The sequence below is a fragment of the Garra rufa genome, chromosome 11, assembly GCF_049309525.1.
Source record: "Garra rufa chromosome 11, GarRuf1.0, whole genome shotgun sequence".
Taxonomy (NCBI): domain Eukaryota; kingdom Metazoa; phylum Chordata; class Actinopteri; order Cypriniformes; family Cyprinidae; genus Garra; species Garra rufa.
In genome coordinates, this window is record NC_133371.1 from 30,697,187 (window position 1) to 30,713,758 (window position 16,572).

Genomic DNA, 16,572 nt, shown 5'->3' on the forward strand with positions numbered 1-16,572 from the left:
TCACCAGCTCATAGCAGCTTAAGACATCTTTGGCAGCGAGGACGCTCTGAAACCCCGTTAATCAATACCATCCCTGAGGTAGCAGCACACTCGCAAAGCTGCTTACATGGCTTTTCCGTTTCTCCTCCTCTTTTTTCTTTCTTCCCCCATCCGTCCCTCTCTTACTCACTCCACGCTGGAGCTGCTGAGGAGCAGGGCGCGTTCCCAGGCCTGGTAGCTCTCGCTCTCGCTCTCGCTATTTCTCTGGACCTCACCCAGGCCTGGTCTAATTAGGCCCCCTTTTGTACCCGCTGAGGTGCCTTGTGTAATCTGTGTACTATGTGTCTCAGGCTCTAGCCCTGCCCAGTATAATAGTCTGCCAGTTCCTCCCCGAGTGGTGATCCGGGCCCTCTTCCCATAAAGCAGACACAAAGGAGCAGGATAATGGCCCCCAGTTGCAGTTAGAGGAGCCACTCCTCTGGGCCGTTTGAACTCGGCACGGGGCTGGCGGCAGACGTCGCGTAGGGAGAAAGAGCTTTGCTCTCCGTGTGAGATGGCAAAGCCGCTTCTGCAATACCTCCAGTGTCGCGCATCTCTTTGTAAAATTTACAGTCGCATTGTTCGCCTGCGTGGACCAGATTGTTTTTTGTTTTTTTTCAAACTGGCTTTTGGCAGGTTAGTCCGCAGCCCCCTCCTCCTCTCCCCCAGCGACTTTGACAACCAACACCCACAATTAGAAAGGAAGCCAGCCCTACCACATCCACCTTGGAAGTAGTTTACTGGCCTGTGCATAGTTTCTTTTAAAGGTCTTGGTTTTGCCATGTGCATTCATAGAGATATATCAATGCACTGGGACGGGAGCCACCACCTCTTCCCTCGCAGAAGAAAGAAGCGCAGCTGGGCCCATAAACCACTGACCACGGCCGCTGTGGAGGCTAGCCGGCTAGGAGCTGCAGGGACGGAGCAGAGAGGAAGCCATGCTTGAGGATACATCATCTTCTCTTCAGAAAAACTCCTCCTCTCTCTTCAACACCGGCCAGCAAGGCTCTCAAGGACCTCAAGGAACTCTGGCTGCAACCTTCTCTCAACCAACGTGTAGATGTGCGCTTGGCTCCACAGCGAAAAGGGAGATTGATGCCTGAAATAACTTTGCGCCACTGAAACGACCTCCCTCGGTTTCACAATGTTAATTCCAGAGGTTTGAACAGTTTTTAGAATGACAGCCAATGCCCAAAGCCCCCTCAGTTTCAATAGCATGGATTTCTTTTCACTTCCTCAGTGATGGTTTATTTGAACAGCAGGTTGTCTGCAAAACTACATCCTAACCAGGCACCAATATAGTATCAGCCAATCAGAAAGATTTTTAATGCTTAAAGTACTGTTATGCAGAACAGCATTCTCAACCAATGAGATTTCATGGTGGACAGGGCTTCCCAGAATGATGGTGGAAAAAGTCGCTCTGGTTAAAACACTGTAAAAAACAATTGAGGATGTAATGATAAAACACAAAGCCTAATATCAGATCAAGATGATAGTTTACACTCCTAAAAATAAAGGTTATTTATTGGCATCTATGGTTCCTCAAAGAAAATTCAACATCCATTTAAACTTTTCATTGCACAAAAGGTTTTTTTATACTAGATAATGGTTCTTTTACTCCAGGCATCCTAGGTGTACTTGTGTACTATAATTGCAATAGGCGGGTGTTTCCTTTCAACAGTCCAAAACAAGTCAAATAAAGTCCATCCATTCATAATAAAAAGTGCCTCACACAGCTCTGGGGGGGGGTGGTGGGGGGGGGGGGGGTTAAACACATTTGTGCAAGCTAGATAAAAGTGATTACTATGTTTTAAATATGGATATTTTTCTTACAAAAACACATTGATTTGCTATAGGAGAGCTTTATTCACCTCCCGGAGCCATGTGAGGCACTTTTTAGTATGGATGGATGCACTTTATTTGACTTATTTTGAACTGTTGAAAAGATACACCTGCCTATTGCCATTATAAAGCTTTGGAGAGCCAGAACAATTTTTGATATAACTCCGACTGGATTTGTCTGAAAGAAGGAAATCATATACACCTAGGATGCCTGGAGGATGAGTAAATAATGCGCTAATTTTTTATTTTTGAAATCTACATTATATTGTTTTTCATGTAAAAATAACCATTTAGAATCAAGTAATTTATGGGTAAAAATAAACATAAGTGAGAGACAGAAAGCACAGCAATATTATGCGAATACTTTATTATCAATGTGTGAATGGTGTTAGCTTTTCATCTGGATATTAATAGTATATGAAAACTATACACCAAAACCAGGCTCTTCCTATTTTTGCTGTATAATTTTTCAAATTGGTATTGAAAGATTCTTTATCTTTATAGATATTTATATATATAATATATAAGCCAAAGTGCATTTCCCGTTTTTTTTCCTCTTGTCCATGTACACATTGCACCATACATAAATAATTACATCGTAAAAATGACTCCAGTATTTACAAGTATAATATATATTTCTTATAATATATAAAACTTTATATTAAATCTAAGTAGATGATATTTGGGATAGTCTGTGGAGTCCAAAAGTCTCTCAACACAATTGAGTCCACGTGTGTATGTGTTATCTGTGGTTGTTGAGGAGGATCTCGAGCCAGCACGGGCAGGAAGTGATGAACTGGCGGGAGTAACAAGGGCCCCAGCCTTTCGCGAAGCTGATGCGCACACTGTTTGGGTCATACGGTCCGTCTAGCAGCTCGGACTCGGCCCCCTGCCTGAGCATGGACGATCGCTCGTAGTCGAACACTTTGATGGAGTAGCCGGGCATCACCTTGCGCACCACCAAACTACGGCTCCCCGGGACGTCCAGGGTAGGCGAGTTGACGAAGATGGGGTGCTGGCTGCGGTTGTAGGCCCAGACTCCGTCTGGCTCTTTGCTGAGGAGCAAGCCGTAGCCGATCTTGCCGCGCGTCCGCTGCACGGTGCTGCTGCGCTGGTCCAGGCTCAGCTGGCCGAGGCAGAAACCCGTGCCTTGAGGTAGGTCATAGAAAATGCTGACGGCGGGCTGGTACACCGTGTAGAGGCGTCCCACCCGTGTCCGATGCTCCCAGTACGCCACGTTACACCAATGACTCTGCTTGGGGGCGTCAGGTGACAGACTGGCATCTGAAACAAGAAAAGAAAATGTGTTGGTCAATAACTTTTAGATGGTTAGAGGAGGTTTATTATGCAGAGTTGAATGCTGCACTGTCATGTGCTGCCTCAAGAGGGCACTACTTCAAAACTTAATTCATTAGTTATTTACTTGTGCATTGCATGCAAAAGAAAAGCTGAAAGTTGGAAGTTGTCACAAATGACCCCAAACAAATACAAAAAAAAAACAGTTCAAATGAAGCTCTAAAAAGAGAAAAAATCCATATCTGCAATGCCCACATACAGAACAACCAAGAAACCTCTAAATCAGCTCATTTAATTCACTTCCATAGCTTGGGAGTCTGTCTGCAGACTGTTTGGTGCCAAACCCTGAGTGAGTTACAACTCCCTCAATACGTGTCAATCTCAGCCACACACGCTCTTAAACATTTCCAAGCACAATGCGCCACGCATTGTGTGCATTTCTGCCCGCTCTTTCTTGATCCGGGGAGAAAGTATTTGTGGAAGGAGGGGGATATGGAAAAGCTATGAGCTCATATCCGGCGACAGCTCCCTCCCCCGTCTCTATTCTCCTCCACATTCCTGTGGGTGGGTGATGGTGGTGATGGCTTGGGTGGAGAGGGAGCGTCCCCTCCCTGCCAGCTCCCGCTGTGGGCCTGGGGACAGCTTTCAGCTCCCTGACAACTTAGCGCAAGCTTGTGACCCTTTGACCCCTCAGGCTTCACGCTATCAGCTCAGATTAACTTGCACATTGAGTGATGCCATTATTTCGCTCCTGAGACGCCATTGGCAGGGAGATTTTAAGGGCCAGGTCTATAGTCCCTGCTCATTCAGGGTCGAACAAATGCCCAGGTCACTAAAAATGAAACTTTTGACATCAGTTACTCACCCTTGGGTCATTAGAAATCTGTATGCTGTACTTTTTTTTCGATGAATCACAAATACAGGAGAGTTAGCAAGTTTGAACAATGAGAATTAGCCTAAAAGTTATTAGTTACGGTTTTTGGTTAAATCAAAGGATTAGTTCACTTCCAGAATAAACATTTCCATAATAAATTTTCATGTTTCACGTTCTTCAGTTGAAAATAAATTACGTTTTTGAGTAAAACATTCTAAAATTTTTCTCTATATAGTGGACTTCAATGGGAGCCAATGGGTTCAAAGGTCCAAACTGCAGATTAAATGCAGTTTCTTAGGGCTCTACATGATCCCAGCGGAGGAATAAGGGTCTTATCTACTGAAACATTCAGTCATTTTCTAAAAAAGGTTGTTGGAAAAGGTCACATATGACAAAGGTGGAAGTACCAACCCTGTGTTTACAAAGCAGACATGCAAAGAAAGTCAAACGCCCTTTAAAAAAAAGGTAAAACAACAATGTCAGACAATTTCGAAGTTGGAGGAAAAAATTTGATTAGTTTTTGCCCTACCCAACATTTTTGAAACCTTTTTTGAGTACACAGATGAAGAACTAATTATGTAATGCGTGAAGTTGTAGACGCTCATTGCAGAGTTAGTTCAAGACAGCATTTATGGTTAAAAAGTATACAAATTTGTATTTGTTTTTTAAATGACCATTGTTTCTCTAGATAAGACCCTTATTCTTTGGCTGGAATCACGTAGAGCCCTTTGTAACTGCACTGAAACTGCAGTTTGGACCTTCAACATGCTGGCTCCCATTGAAGTCCACTATATTAAGAAAAATCTTATAATGTTTTCCTCAAAAACCTTAATTTATTTTTGACTGGAGAAAGAAAGGAATGTAATGTAATATATATAGTATATAATATATAGTGTAAAAGTCCTATAGGGCCAATATGAACCTATTTGATCATTGTATAGAGTACACTCTTAAAAATAAAGGTAATTTATTGGCATCGATGGTTCCATGAAGAACCTTAAACATCCATGGAACCTTTCAAATGCAGAAAAGGTTCTTTATAGATTTTTTAAATGTTCTTCAAAATGATTCTTTTAACTGTATACTGAAAGGTTCGAGGAACCAAAAACGGTTCTTCTATGGCATCACTGCAAAAACACCCTTCTGGAACCTTTATTTTTAAGAGTGTAGAGGTGCATAAAGATTATTCAAAACTCTAATTTTGTGTTCAGACTGAAAATAAATGAAGGTGAATAAATATTGACAGAATCTGCATTGTTGAGTGAACTATGCTTCAACCAGTGCCAAGATAGACAATCAACACAAACGCACACACAAACACACTGAAAAACAAACACCTCAAACAAACCCAGAAATTCATTATAGCACAACTGTTTGGAGATGTAAAATCAGGACTGACTTTAAACTCACTTCTCTTTATCGAAGCAGCCCCTTGCGCTGGGCCCCTGCGTGTTAACATTACAGAATTCCTTACATCCTCTTTGAGCTTGCAAGGTGGTTTTTCTGCCTGAATGGTCTAATGAAACCAATGCACTTGGTGTTTCATCCAAAAACACTTCATGGAGAATGCTGTGAATAAATCATAATAACCGTGGAGATTTTTCTCCACAAAGCATCTATGTTAGGCCAGTAGCTCTATGTTAGGTCAACGGAAAGGATACAGGAAGACATGCTTCCAGCTATGCCGCCTAATGAGGGCTGCATTTGAACTTATACCTAAATCAATGAGATGCAAAAAAACGAAACAATGCGGCAGGAAGTTTCACATGGCCGAAAGTGCTGTGATATGATTAATGCCCCCCGTTTTAATGTGAGCGAGAGACACAGAAAGGGGGTGGTTGAGTCTGCGCTGCCTGTTCTGTGGGTTTAAACAGAGGTGCAAAGATTAAAGGTTAATAATCTATTTAATGTTTAGCTTGGGAGCGAACAATGCTCAGCCCAGAGACCGGCCCTTTTCCTGAGGGTGTTGTGCATGTGTGTTCATGTGTTTTAAGTATATTAGAGCTGAAGAGAATATCAGCCAATGTTTGTGTTTGAGAGAGGAGTGTGTGTTTTGGCTGTTCTCGCCTGAGCGGTGCCGTGTGAGTGTGTGTCAGTGGGAAAAAGGAGACGGGGAAGGAAGAGAACTAATCGGGCAAACTCATTAGAATCTTAGAACTTAAAACCAGCTAGTGCCATCTCTTTGTTTTTCAGGTTTACTTTTACGTTACACTCCCTGCTGAAAAACCCAGTCTGAGATTAGAACATGGTAGAAGGTTTCTAGGTCTAAGCTGGTAGACAATCCAACAAAACACCTACCAGTCTTCAAACCAGATGTTCAAGTTGTTTTTTTGAAATATGAACAAACAGAACACATTGCAAAAAAACAATACATTTATCAGTAGGTTTTTTTATTACTCTCATTTTAAAATAAAAAATTCCAAAACTTGATTTTTAAAAATGTATTTTATTTATTTTTTATTTTCATTTTAAAGCTATTTTGAATTTTTTTTTTACCCATTTTTTTTTTTTTTTATATTTATTTATTTATTTTTATTTTATAACTATTTTAAAATATTTAAGTTTGTTAACTATTTTAAAGCTAACTAAGACTTTTTTTTACCCAACTGGATTTTTTAAAATTTATTTTTAAACATTTTTTTTAAACTATTTTAAAGCTAAATTTATTTCTAAGTTGTTTCTGTTTTATTGATTTTTTTAACCCTACTGGCAAATTTTAGCTTACATTTATTTATATGATATATGCATTTTGCACACATTATATTACATATACATATAAATATGTTTTACATTCTAAAAATGCTAGGTTGTTTCAATCCAACTTTGGGTCAAATAATGGGCCAAAAGTTGTATAAGTCCATATTTGACTGACAGTTGGGTCGAAATAATCCAGCATTTTTCAGTGTGTACCGAAGAAAACATAATAAAACATCTAAACCTAATTAAAAACACATAAAATGTACTGTTTTGTAGAGAATATACGGTATATTGCATTTTTTAACCCCAATGGAAAATATATGAGTGTATATAAATACATTTAACTTAATATTTTAAACACTAAACACACTTAAATGCCTATATGTGACTCTGGAACACAAAACCAAAATTATCAATTTTTCTTTTATGCCAAAAATCATTAGGATATTAAGTAAAGATCATGTTCCATGAAGATATTTAGTAAATTTCCTACCATTATTATATCAAAACTTAATTTTTGATAAGCAATATGCATTGCAAAAAACTTCATTTGGACAACTTTAAAGGCGATTTTCTCAATATTTTGATGTTTTTCAAATAGTTGTATCTCGGCCAAATATCGTCCTATCATAAATTTCACTTTTAAAAAATTGACCCTTATTGACTGGTTTTGTGGGTTTATACTTCTTCAATGAAAGTATAAAATGACGCACATACAAACTGAAAAAAGCACTGCTGCAGCGCAACTTAAACCAACAAGAAACCATCTTCCAAAACAGCTACAACATCCTACACTGAATTTTCCTTGCTGAAGATTCATATTGCACACTGTCTGTCATCTCTGCATCATCTTGTGCATCAACAGGCCATTTATCTGCGCACTTCAGCTCAAGAAACAAATTCGGCCCTTGACAGAAAGTTAAATGTCTGCACCGCGTGGCAGTGTTTGTGTGTGCGTGCATGTGTTCAGGTAGGGGCTGGAAAATGCACACAACAAGCAGGATACAGAGTTCCTGTCTCCCCCTTCCCTGGAGGCCTCGCTCATGAGTCAGTGAAGAGCCTCTGACAAGCCGCCAGAGCTGGAAATACAGTCTTACTCAGACCAGGAAAGACAGACAGACGGACGGCACCGCGGCTCTAATCGCAGCCAATGATGGTACTTTAGTATAATAAACCTCATTTAGGCTATCGACTGCAACGAGTAGGTGTTAGTTCAAAGGCGGTGGACATCTAAACTCATGTACCTTAATGACTCAGCAACAGTTTAGTTAACAACACTTAAGCGCTGTGAACCCATCAGATAATAACGGCAGACTAACTGTGTTTTCCTCACTGAAGTGAGAACACCTCAGAGTTCTTCGGTTTTCTCTCTCTTCACGAGGGGTTGAAGACAAAAGCTGGGAGCAATTACGCCTCTCTGCGTTCATTTAACCCCAGCACCTTTCAACAGCTCAGTTTACCCATTAGAAAGGTAGAGTATGTTATTATTGTTATTATATTCTCCAAACTGTCTCCGCCAGTGTCAATCTCCTCTGAGACACACGCTGTCAGCGGCTCCGAAGGGACGGCGGCGTCTGACCCCTTCCTGAGCGACTGAAAAACACAAAGATTCTCACTAAACACGCAAATGCTTCAAGAGAGTTATCATTTTGCACACAGCCCACAGGTGCAAAATTTGCCGAAAACGCACCAGTTGCTCAAGAAAAAGATTATATTAGAGTAGTAAATCGCTCAAAGGAAAGCAAACATGGCCAGCTGAGATCAAACAACTGCAAAGGGCCTTGTTGACTTACAAAGCAAGAGCTTAAGGAGGCCGTGAGACTAAAGGTTACTTTGTCAAGTCTTTTATTTAGTCTCCATTTTGTTTTCAGACAAATACCAGGCCCTTTTACAAAGCTTGAAATGAACAAAACACGCACACACGCTCAGCTAGACAGCCACAAAGGTATTTCCTTTGAAATTCAGAGCTTGGACATAATGCCCTGGTGGACGTGCTACTCGATCAGTAAGGTAAACATGCAATTCACAGTCCGTTCCCGGGCCAGACGGTCACATTCACATCAAAGGGGAAAAAAAGTGTCTATGTTGGACTGGGTGGAATTGGGATATATACAGCGTGCGGCTATCAGTGGGCAGGACTGTTTTACGTTATTTACACGTGCAATGGAGAAACGTGGAGTTAATGCGAAAAATACAGAGTGGGATGTGCCTCAGACAAGTCAAGACGAGGAAAAACTTGTTATTAAGGGGTGTTGTTAGGCACAATTGTTTAGTTGTTTACTGTTGTCAAGCAACGGTGCAGGGATTCAACTGATGTGCAGTCACAGTCAGGTGTATATTAACTATTTTACAATGCGTTCGAATTTTAGTTTTACTGTTTTGAGTTCTGTCATGCAGCTCTAGTGTTCAAAGCTGGTTTTGCAAAAATGAGATGAAGTAGATTTAATTTATAAAGTTACATTTTGCATTAAGTTTGGGATCATTTAATATATATATTTTTAAACTGCCCGCTGTTCTTCAGAAAAGTCCTTTGGGTCTCACAGATTCTTTGGTTTTTCATAATTTTTGTGTATTTGAACCCTTTCCAACAATGACTGTATGATTTTGAAATACAAATTTTCACACTGAGGACAACTGAGGGACTCATATGCAACTATTACAGAAGCTTCAAACACTCACTGATCATTCAGAAGGAAAAACGATGCATTCAGAGCCGGGGGTGAAAACTTTTTGAATTTGAACAGGGTAAATTTAACTTATTTTGTCTTCTGGGGAACAAGTATCTTCTGTAGCTTCTGAAGGGCAGTACTAAATGAAAAAATGTGATATTTAGGCAAAATAAGAAAAATGTACATATCCTCATTTTGTTCAAAAGTTTACACCCCTGGCTCCTAATGCATTGTTTTTCCTTCTGAAGCATCAGTGAATGTTTAAACCTTCTGTAATAGTTGAATATGAGTCCCTCAGTTGACCTCAGTGTGAAAAGATGGATCTCAAAATCGTACAGTCACTGCTGGAAAGGGTTCAAATACACAAAAATGCTGAAAAACCAAAGAATATGTGGGACCTGAAGGACTTTTCTGAAGAACAGCAGACAGTTTTCTTCAAACTTTTGAACAGGGTCATTTTTATAAATTCAACTATTATTTATCTTGTGAACTATATGTAAACGTCTTTTATGTGAAATATCATATTCAGGTCAGTACTGAATTAAAAAAAAACATGCATGTTGTATGATCCTTCTTATTTTGGTAAGATAATTAACATTTAGCAGATTCTGCAAGGTGTATGTAAACTTTTGACTTCAACTGTATATTGTAATATTACTTCACAATATTACAATATTTTAATCAAATAAATGCAGCACCTTTTAGGTGCTTAGTGAAAAAGAAAGCATGTTAAACAATTTGTTATATTTGCTCCACTGTGTTTATGCAGTGCATTATAAGCAAAGACAACCGGAATGGTATAAAATGAATTATGCATGAAAAAATGTGGACCATACATTGATCATATTGTATTTCAAACAATGTCTCGCGTTACATTTTCGCAGATGCACAGGAGCGAGACTTCATGTGAGGTGGAACGACTAAAAGAAAAAGAGCGAAAAGAGATTTGGAGGATCTGCTCACACACACACACACACACCCCACCCTCCACACCACACCAAAAAAAATTCATTTGGGGTGAGTTGGAGGTAATTAACTCTAAGTACACAAAAGGGGGTTGATTTCAATGGCGATACTATGTGATTATCCACTAATGCTTTTAAAAGCACCACGCAGGGAGGAGAAAAGGCTAGAAAAGAACCGCCTCGGGGTAAACACACGTCCATAGAGCTCAGGGCAGATCCAGAGCGAGAGAAAGATCGAGAGGAAAAACAGCAGCTTGTCATCTCTTCCCACCAAACTACAGGCCCACATCCCTGTCTTTTTCATCCCCTCTAATCCAGGGAATTCTGAAAAGATGAACTCATTCCTCCACAGCACTCCTGCCAGACCCTTTAACCAGAGAGGGAAAGAGGCGAGAGAGAGAGAGACACTGTTGCTTTGGAAATAATGTGATCCTAACATTCATGGCAGCGAAGCTTTCTTGAATTGAACTGAACTGAGAGCGAGTGAGCGAGAAAGAGAGAGAGATGGAGAGGGAGGGAATGGAGGGGGAGTCTGAGTCTCTTATCCTGTGCCAAGGATTAGATTCCCTCCAGCTATTAGACTGTACCACTGCGCTGACAGGCGGAGGGGGAGAAAGACAGAGAGTGTTTATGCGAGCAGGAGAAACAGAACGAAAGAGCACAGTGAAGTTTTATGGTGGACAGAATTCATCTTTTGACGCCAGTCTTGACAGGCCTGGGCATTCTTTTTCTCACTGGGGTCAGAGAGGGAAGCTGGAATTACGGTTGCCTGGACCGGGGGAAAAAGTGAACCATAACAAACAATGCCGCCGTGCTTCCCTCCCTCCGGCCTCTCTTTGGTACGGCTCTGATTTTTTAGACAACTATTACTACAGGGCGACTTACAACACACTAACGGGCCACATTTAGGCTGGCGTCTGTACTATCTCTGCCATCAAAGACTGCTTTATCAGCCAGACGCACTAACTGGGGCGGCACTCTCACACAGATGGGTTTCTTTCTCTTTGACTCGCTCTCCTTTTCTTCCCTTCACTTCATTAATTTTAGAGTTTTTACAGTTTTCTCAGGCTCCTTCCTTCCATCGCTGACAACATATCTAAGGTGGCAGAAAGCTATGGAATCATGCTGAGAGAATAACTCTCTATTCCATTTCTGAGAGAGGAATAAAAACACCAGGAAAACAAAACGACGGTTTTCTGGCTGCTTTAAAGTCATGTATATGCTAGCAACTATTTTCTGTCATTGGTTGCAACACTCAGCTCCAAAAACCACACTGCTAACACACAACTATGACACAACAGGACTACACACAAATGAAATGCTGTAAACGTCATTTTTCATAATTAGTTCATTGCAGCAACCGCAACTATCATTATTTATTCACTTCTGCAGCCCTATATTTAAAGGATTAGTTCACTTCCAGAATGAAAATTTCCTGATCATTTACTCACCCCCATGTCATCTAAGATGTTCATGCCTTTCTTCCTTCAGTCGAAAAGAAAATAAGGTTTTTGAGGAAAACATTCCAGGATTTTTCTCCATATAGTGGACTTCAATGGTGTTCAACAGGTTAAAGGTCGAAATTACAGTTTCAATGCAGCTTCAGAAGGCTCTACATGACCCCAGCTGAGGAATAATAAGGGTCTTAGCTAGCGAAACGATTGGTCATTTTCTAAAAAAAATTAAAATGTGTATACTTTTTAACCACAAATGCTTGTCTTGAACTAGCTCTGCGATGTGCGTCCACGACTTAGCACCTTCAAAGCAACTTCAAAATCGTCCAACATTATTGTTTTATTTTATGTTTTTTGTTTCCAGAGCAAAAATGTACAGATAATGTACTCACCCCATTGTCATCCAAGATGTTCATGTCTTTCTTTCTTCAGTCGTAAAGAAATTATGTTTTTTGAGGAAAACATTTCAGGAATTATCCCCATATAATGGACTCTTATGGTGCCCGCAAGTTTGGACTTCCAAAATGCAGTTTCAATGGGCTCTAAACGATCCCAGTTGAGGAATAAGGGTCTTATTCAGCAAAAAAAAATCTCACTTTCTAAAAAACTAATAAAAATGTAGGAACTTTTGAACCTCAAATGCTTGTCTAGCTCTGCCATGCACATGCATACTCTGTGTTGTCCCTTTCAAACTCCCATCTCTTTTTTTCTTCAAACTTCAAAACTTAAAAATCGTTCTACATCGCTGTTTTACCTTTTTTGTAAAGGGTGTTGGACCTTCTTTGCATGTTCATTCCTTGACTGCGATCATTTAGAGTGCTTTGAAGATGCATTGAAACGGCATTTTGGAAGTTTAAACTTGCGGGCACCACAGAAGTCCATTATATGGAGATAATTCCTGAAATGTTTTTCTCAAACAACATAATTTCTTTACGACTGAAGAAATACATGAACATCTTGGATGACAATGGGGTGAGTACATTATCTGTAAATTTTTGTTCTGGAAGTGAATTACTCTTTTTAAACTTTTGCACCTTTAACACTGGGTCGGTACTTCCGTCTACATCACGTGTGACCTTTTTAAAATGACAAGCATTTGTGGTTAAACAGTATATGAATTTTCATTTTTTTTTAGAAAATGATCATTCGATTTGCTAGATAAGACCCTTATTCCTCGGCTGGGATTGTGTAGAGCTCTTTGATGCTGCATTGAAACTGTAATTTGGACCTTCAACCCACTAAAGTCCACTAAAAATCTTAATTTCTTTTTGATTCTTTCTGAAAGACATGAACATTTTGGATGACATTTTAATAAATGCAGATAAACTGAATTTACAGCATAAATGCACACAGATTGCATCGCAAATGGCAAGCGTGTATTTAAATCCCTTCACTATGGCTCTATAGTGTTAATGCCGACTTGGTCAAATGTGCGTAATATTCACACCTCCGACACCATATAAAGCACAGCTTAGCTAGTCAGATTCACTGACGGCCGCTGCTGCCCTGCCTCTCTGGATTCCTTAACACTCACTAGTGTTGACATTTAAACACATGGGCCATCTGAGCCCAGAGCAACAAATGAATGAGTATGCGGTCTCCCCAGGTCAGATCGCTGGGCCTCTGCCGTGATTTCCACAGCCGAGTCAAGCGGTGCGAAGACCCACAGATCTGTGTACTGATCTCCACGGGTGAGACTTAGCCAGAAGGACTGGGGGATCCAAAGCGAATTCCTTTACCATGAGAACAGACGGGGAAGTGTGAAGGACAAACTCCCAGAAATACAGACCATCTACTGCTCGCTTGCTCGCTCGCAACATCCGCTGCTCCTGCTATACGGGAGTGTGGGATAGATTACTGTTTTGTGTTTGAGTGTGAATGTTTAACACTTAAAAGGTGCAAAAACAGATTAAAAGCGACTGCATAGTATTTAAGAAGCCATGGAAATTTCCATTACTTAAGATCTGATGAACTATGAAACCCTTTCACTAAGTACTTATCTGTCATTTAGTCAACACCTTTTCAAAGAAAATTACAGTACACTCATTACGGGGAAATCCAAAATCTTGCAGTTAAAATCCCAGAAATTACAAAGTTACTAATTATTATGTTACACCACCCTATAAAATCAACTCTTAAAAAAAAAAAGGCAAATTGAAGTCTCGTCACATCCGTATTCTCGGCGCCATCCTTGTTGTCAATCAAGGAATAAAGATGCAAAAAACACAGATCATCTATTATTCAAGCGATTATGATCAGTTAAGTGTGACTTATCAGAAATCCAGACTTTGATCACCGCAAATATTGCTGTCATAAAAGATATTAGCCTTGCATTAATGGGAAATGGGCTCTGGCAGCTGAACGTTACACAGCAGGTACGGTTTCAGAGCAGGGAGCCCGGCCAGCGGTTGAGACAGTTCTTAGGCTCAGGTTAATTTAAGGCGAAAGCTGTGTATTTGGATACAGCTCATCTGCAAGGTGATGGACACATACTCAGCTCAGATGATGGCGTGCTATTGATCGGCCCGACGGATCATAAACACTCAAGTCAATGCATTCTGACAGCCATGCGGTCTTCGCCTTCTGTTTCAGTCACAAAAGCCTGAAGTCACGCGAAGTGCCGGGTGGCTACACAGCTGCTTTCTAAAACAAAGCAAATTGTTTATGTTCGCCATTAAAAATGCACAAGCGAGCACTTCAAATACTTGGTGAGGTATCAAATCTGTCAACATGGATGAAGGGATAGTTTAATGCTCTAGGGCTTGGGGATATATACAGCAATATCAAATTGATAGGTTTTAATATAAGTCTCCTAAAGATATTAAGAGTTTTATAAATATTTAACAAGTAAATATTTAGTTATAATAAAAATATAAAATATTTAGTTTTAGTTAGAATTTACATTATATATTTTGATTCTACACTACCTGTCAAAAGTTTTTGAACAGTAAGATTTTTAATGTTTCTTGAAGAACTCTCATCTACTCAACAAGCCTGCCTTTATTTGATCCAAAGTACAGCAAAAACAGTAAAAATGTAAAATATTTTTACTATTTAAAGTAACTGTTTTCTATTTGAATATATTTAAAAAATGTATTTATTCTTGTGATCAAAGCGAAACTTTCAGCATCATCCAGTCTTCAGTGTCACATGACAAAAATTATTACCAATATTTAAAACAGCCGAGTACTTTTTTTTTTTCAGGATTCTTTGGGAATAGAATGTAATATACATCTATTTAACAAGGATACTTTAAATTGATCAAAAGTGATAATAAAGACATTTATAATGTTACAAAAGATTTCTATTTCAGATAAATGCTGTTCTTCTGAACTTTTTATTCATCAAAGAAACCTGAAAAAATTCTACTCAGCTGTTTTCAACATAAAAATAATAATAATAAATGTTTTTGAGCAGAAAATCAGAATGAGAATGATTTCCGAAGGATCATGTGACTGGAGTAAAGATGCTAAAAATTCAGCTTTGAAATCAGAGGAATACATCACATTTAAATTATATATAAAAAATAGTTATTTTAAATAGTAAAAATATTTCACAAATGTCATTTCTTTCTGTACTTTAGATCAAATAAATGCAGGCTTGGTGAGCAGAAGAGACTTCTTTAAAAAAACATTACAAATCTTACTGTTAAAAAACTTGGTAGTGTACTTAATAACAGTAGCTGTTAAAAACATAAACGTAGTATTTCAAACTTTTAAAAAAATTAACTAGCTATAGAAGATTTTAAATCAGCTTGTTAAGTAAAAAAGAAACAAAGCAAGACAAACAAAGACACAGAAAATCTGAAATAGCCAAGAACCAATGACATAGCCTTGAGGCACGCCATACCATATACTTTAATAGACACTCCCCCCAGACATGTTTACCTCAAAATACCACTAAAATCCATGAAATACCCCACAATAGGCCGAAGTGAATAGGCTTGTTTGCTGTGGGTTTTCCAAGTCCTCAATAAGGGCCACTGAGGTATGGCATGAACTCCCTATTGAGGGCTGTAATTGCATTTAGAAAGAGAGACCAAACTCTGGACACAGAGCAAATACGTCCAGTTAGCGCAGATCAACTTAGTGTTCCTCTTGCTCTCGGGTGCTCACAAATCCCGTTTTGTGTCTCTGAGGGAGTCTTTTGTTCCGCGCTTAGATTGACCAACAGGGCAAACTAAAACAGGTACAGTGTGCTTCGTCATACCACTAATCACATCAGAGAATGTGCTGCGGCTAAGTGAGTGAAAGAGTGAGTGATTGCAGTTTGATCGCCAGGCCTGTCTCTCTCGCTATATCTCTATCTCTCCTTCCTTATCTGTTTTGCAGTCATTAGCGTGAGGATCAGGGACTCTTAGTTAAGAAAACAGACGGGTTCTTCTTTAGTCACTACAATAAGGTGACTATTTTGCAATACCTGGCTACTTCTTGGTGAAAAATGTGAGAGTCAAAAGTTAATTGTATGTAATTTAGGGCCCTATGATTTCGGCGATGCGGAAAACGTGGACGGAATCGTGGAATCCAGTCATAAAAATGGAATTTAATCAAGAGTAGGTCAGTACATTATAAACCAAATCTGATATGGACTAGCGTCTGTGAATATTACGCAACAAAATACTATTTAAAAGTGAAACCTGCATGTTTGTCTCTTTTCATTGTTTTCAGCCTTTGCTGCCTCAATATAATATGCGAGTACATGAACACATAAACAATCTCTAGAACTGCTCTGAAAGTCACTTCATGAGTATTTTACCG

The 16,572-nt window shown here is 39.5% G+C and overlaps 1 protein-coding gene across 1 annotated transcript in view; it reads right to left on the bottom strand.

Annotated features, from left to right (window-relative positions):
• Positions 1-2,210: 2,210 nt before the first annotated feature.
• smad6b (SMAD family member 6b) overlaps positions 2,211-16,572 on the bottom strand; it is a 34,491-nt gene continuing 20,129 nt past the window's right edge. Inside the window, exon 4 of the mRNA XM_073850310.1 lies at positions 2,211-3,144. Coding sequence (XP_073706411.1) covers positions 2,603-3,144 — 542 coding nt within the window. The 3' untranslated portion in view covers positions 2,211-2,602. The remainder of the gene's footprint in view (positions 3,145-16,572) is intronic.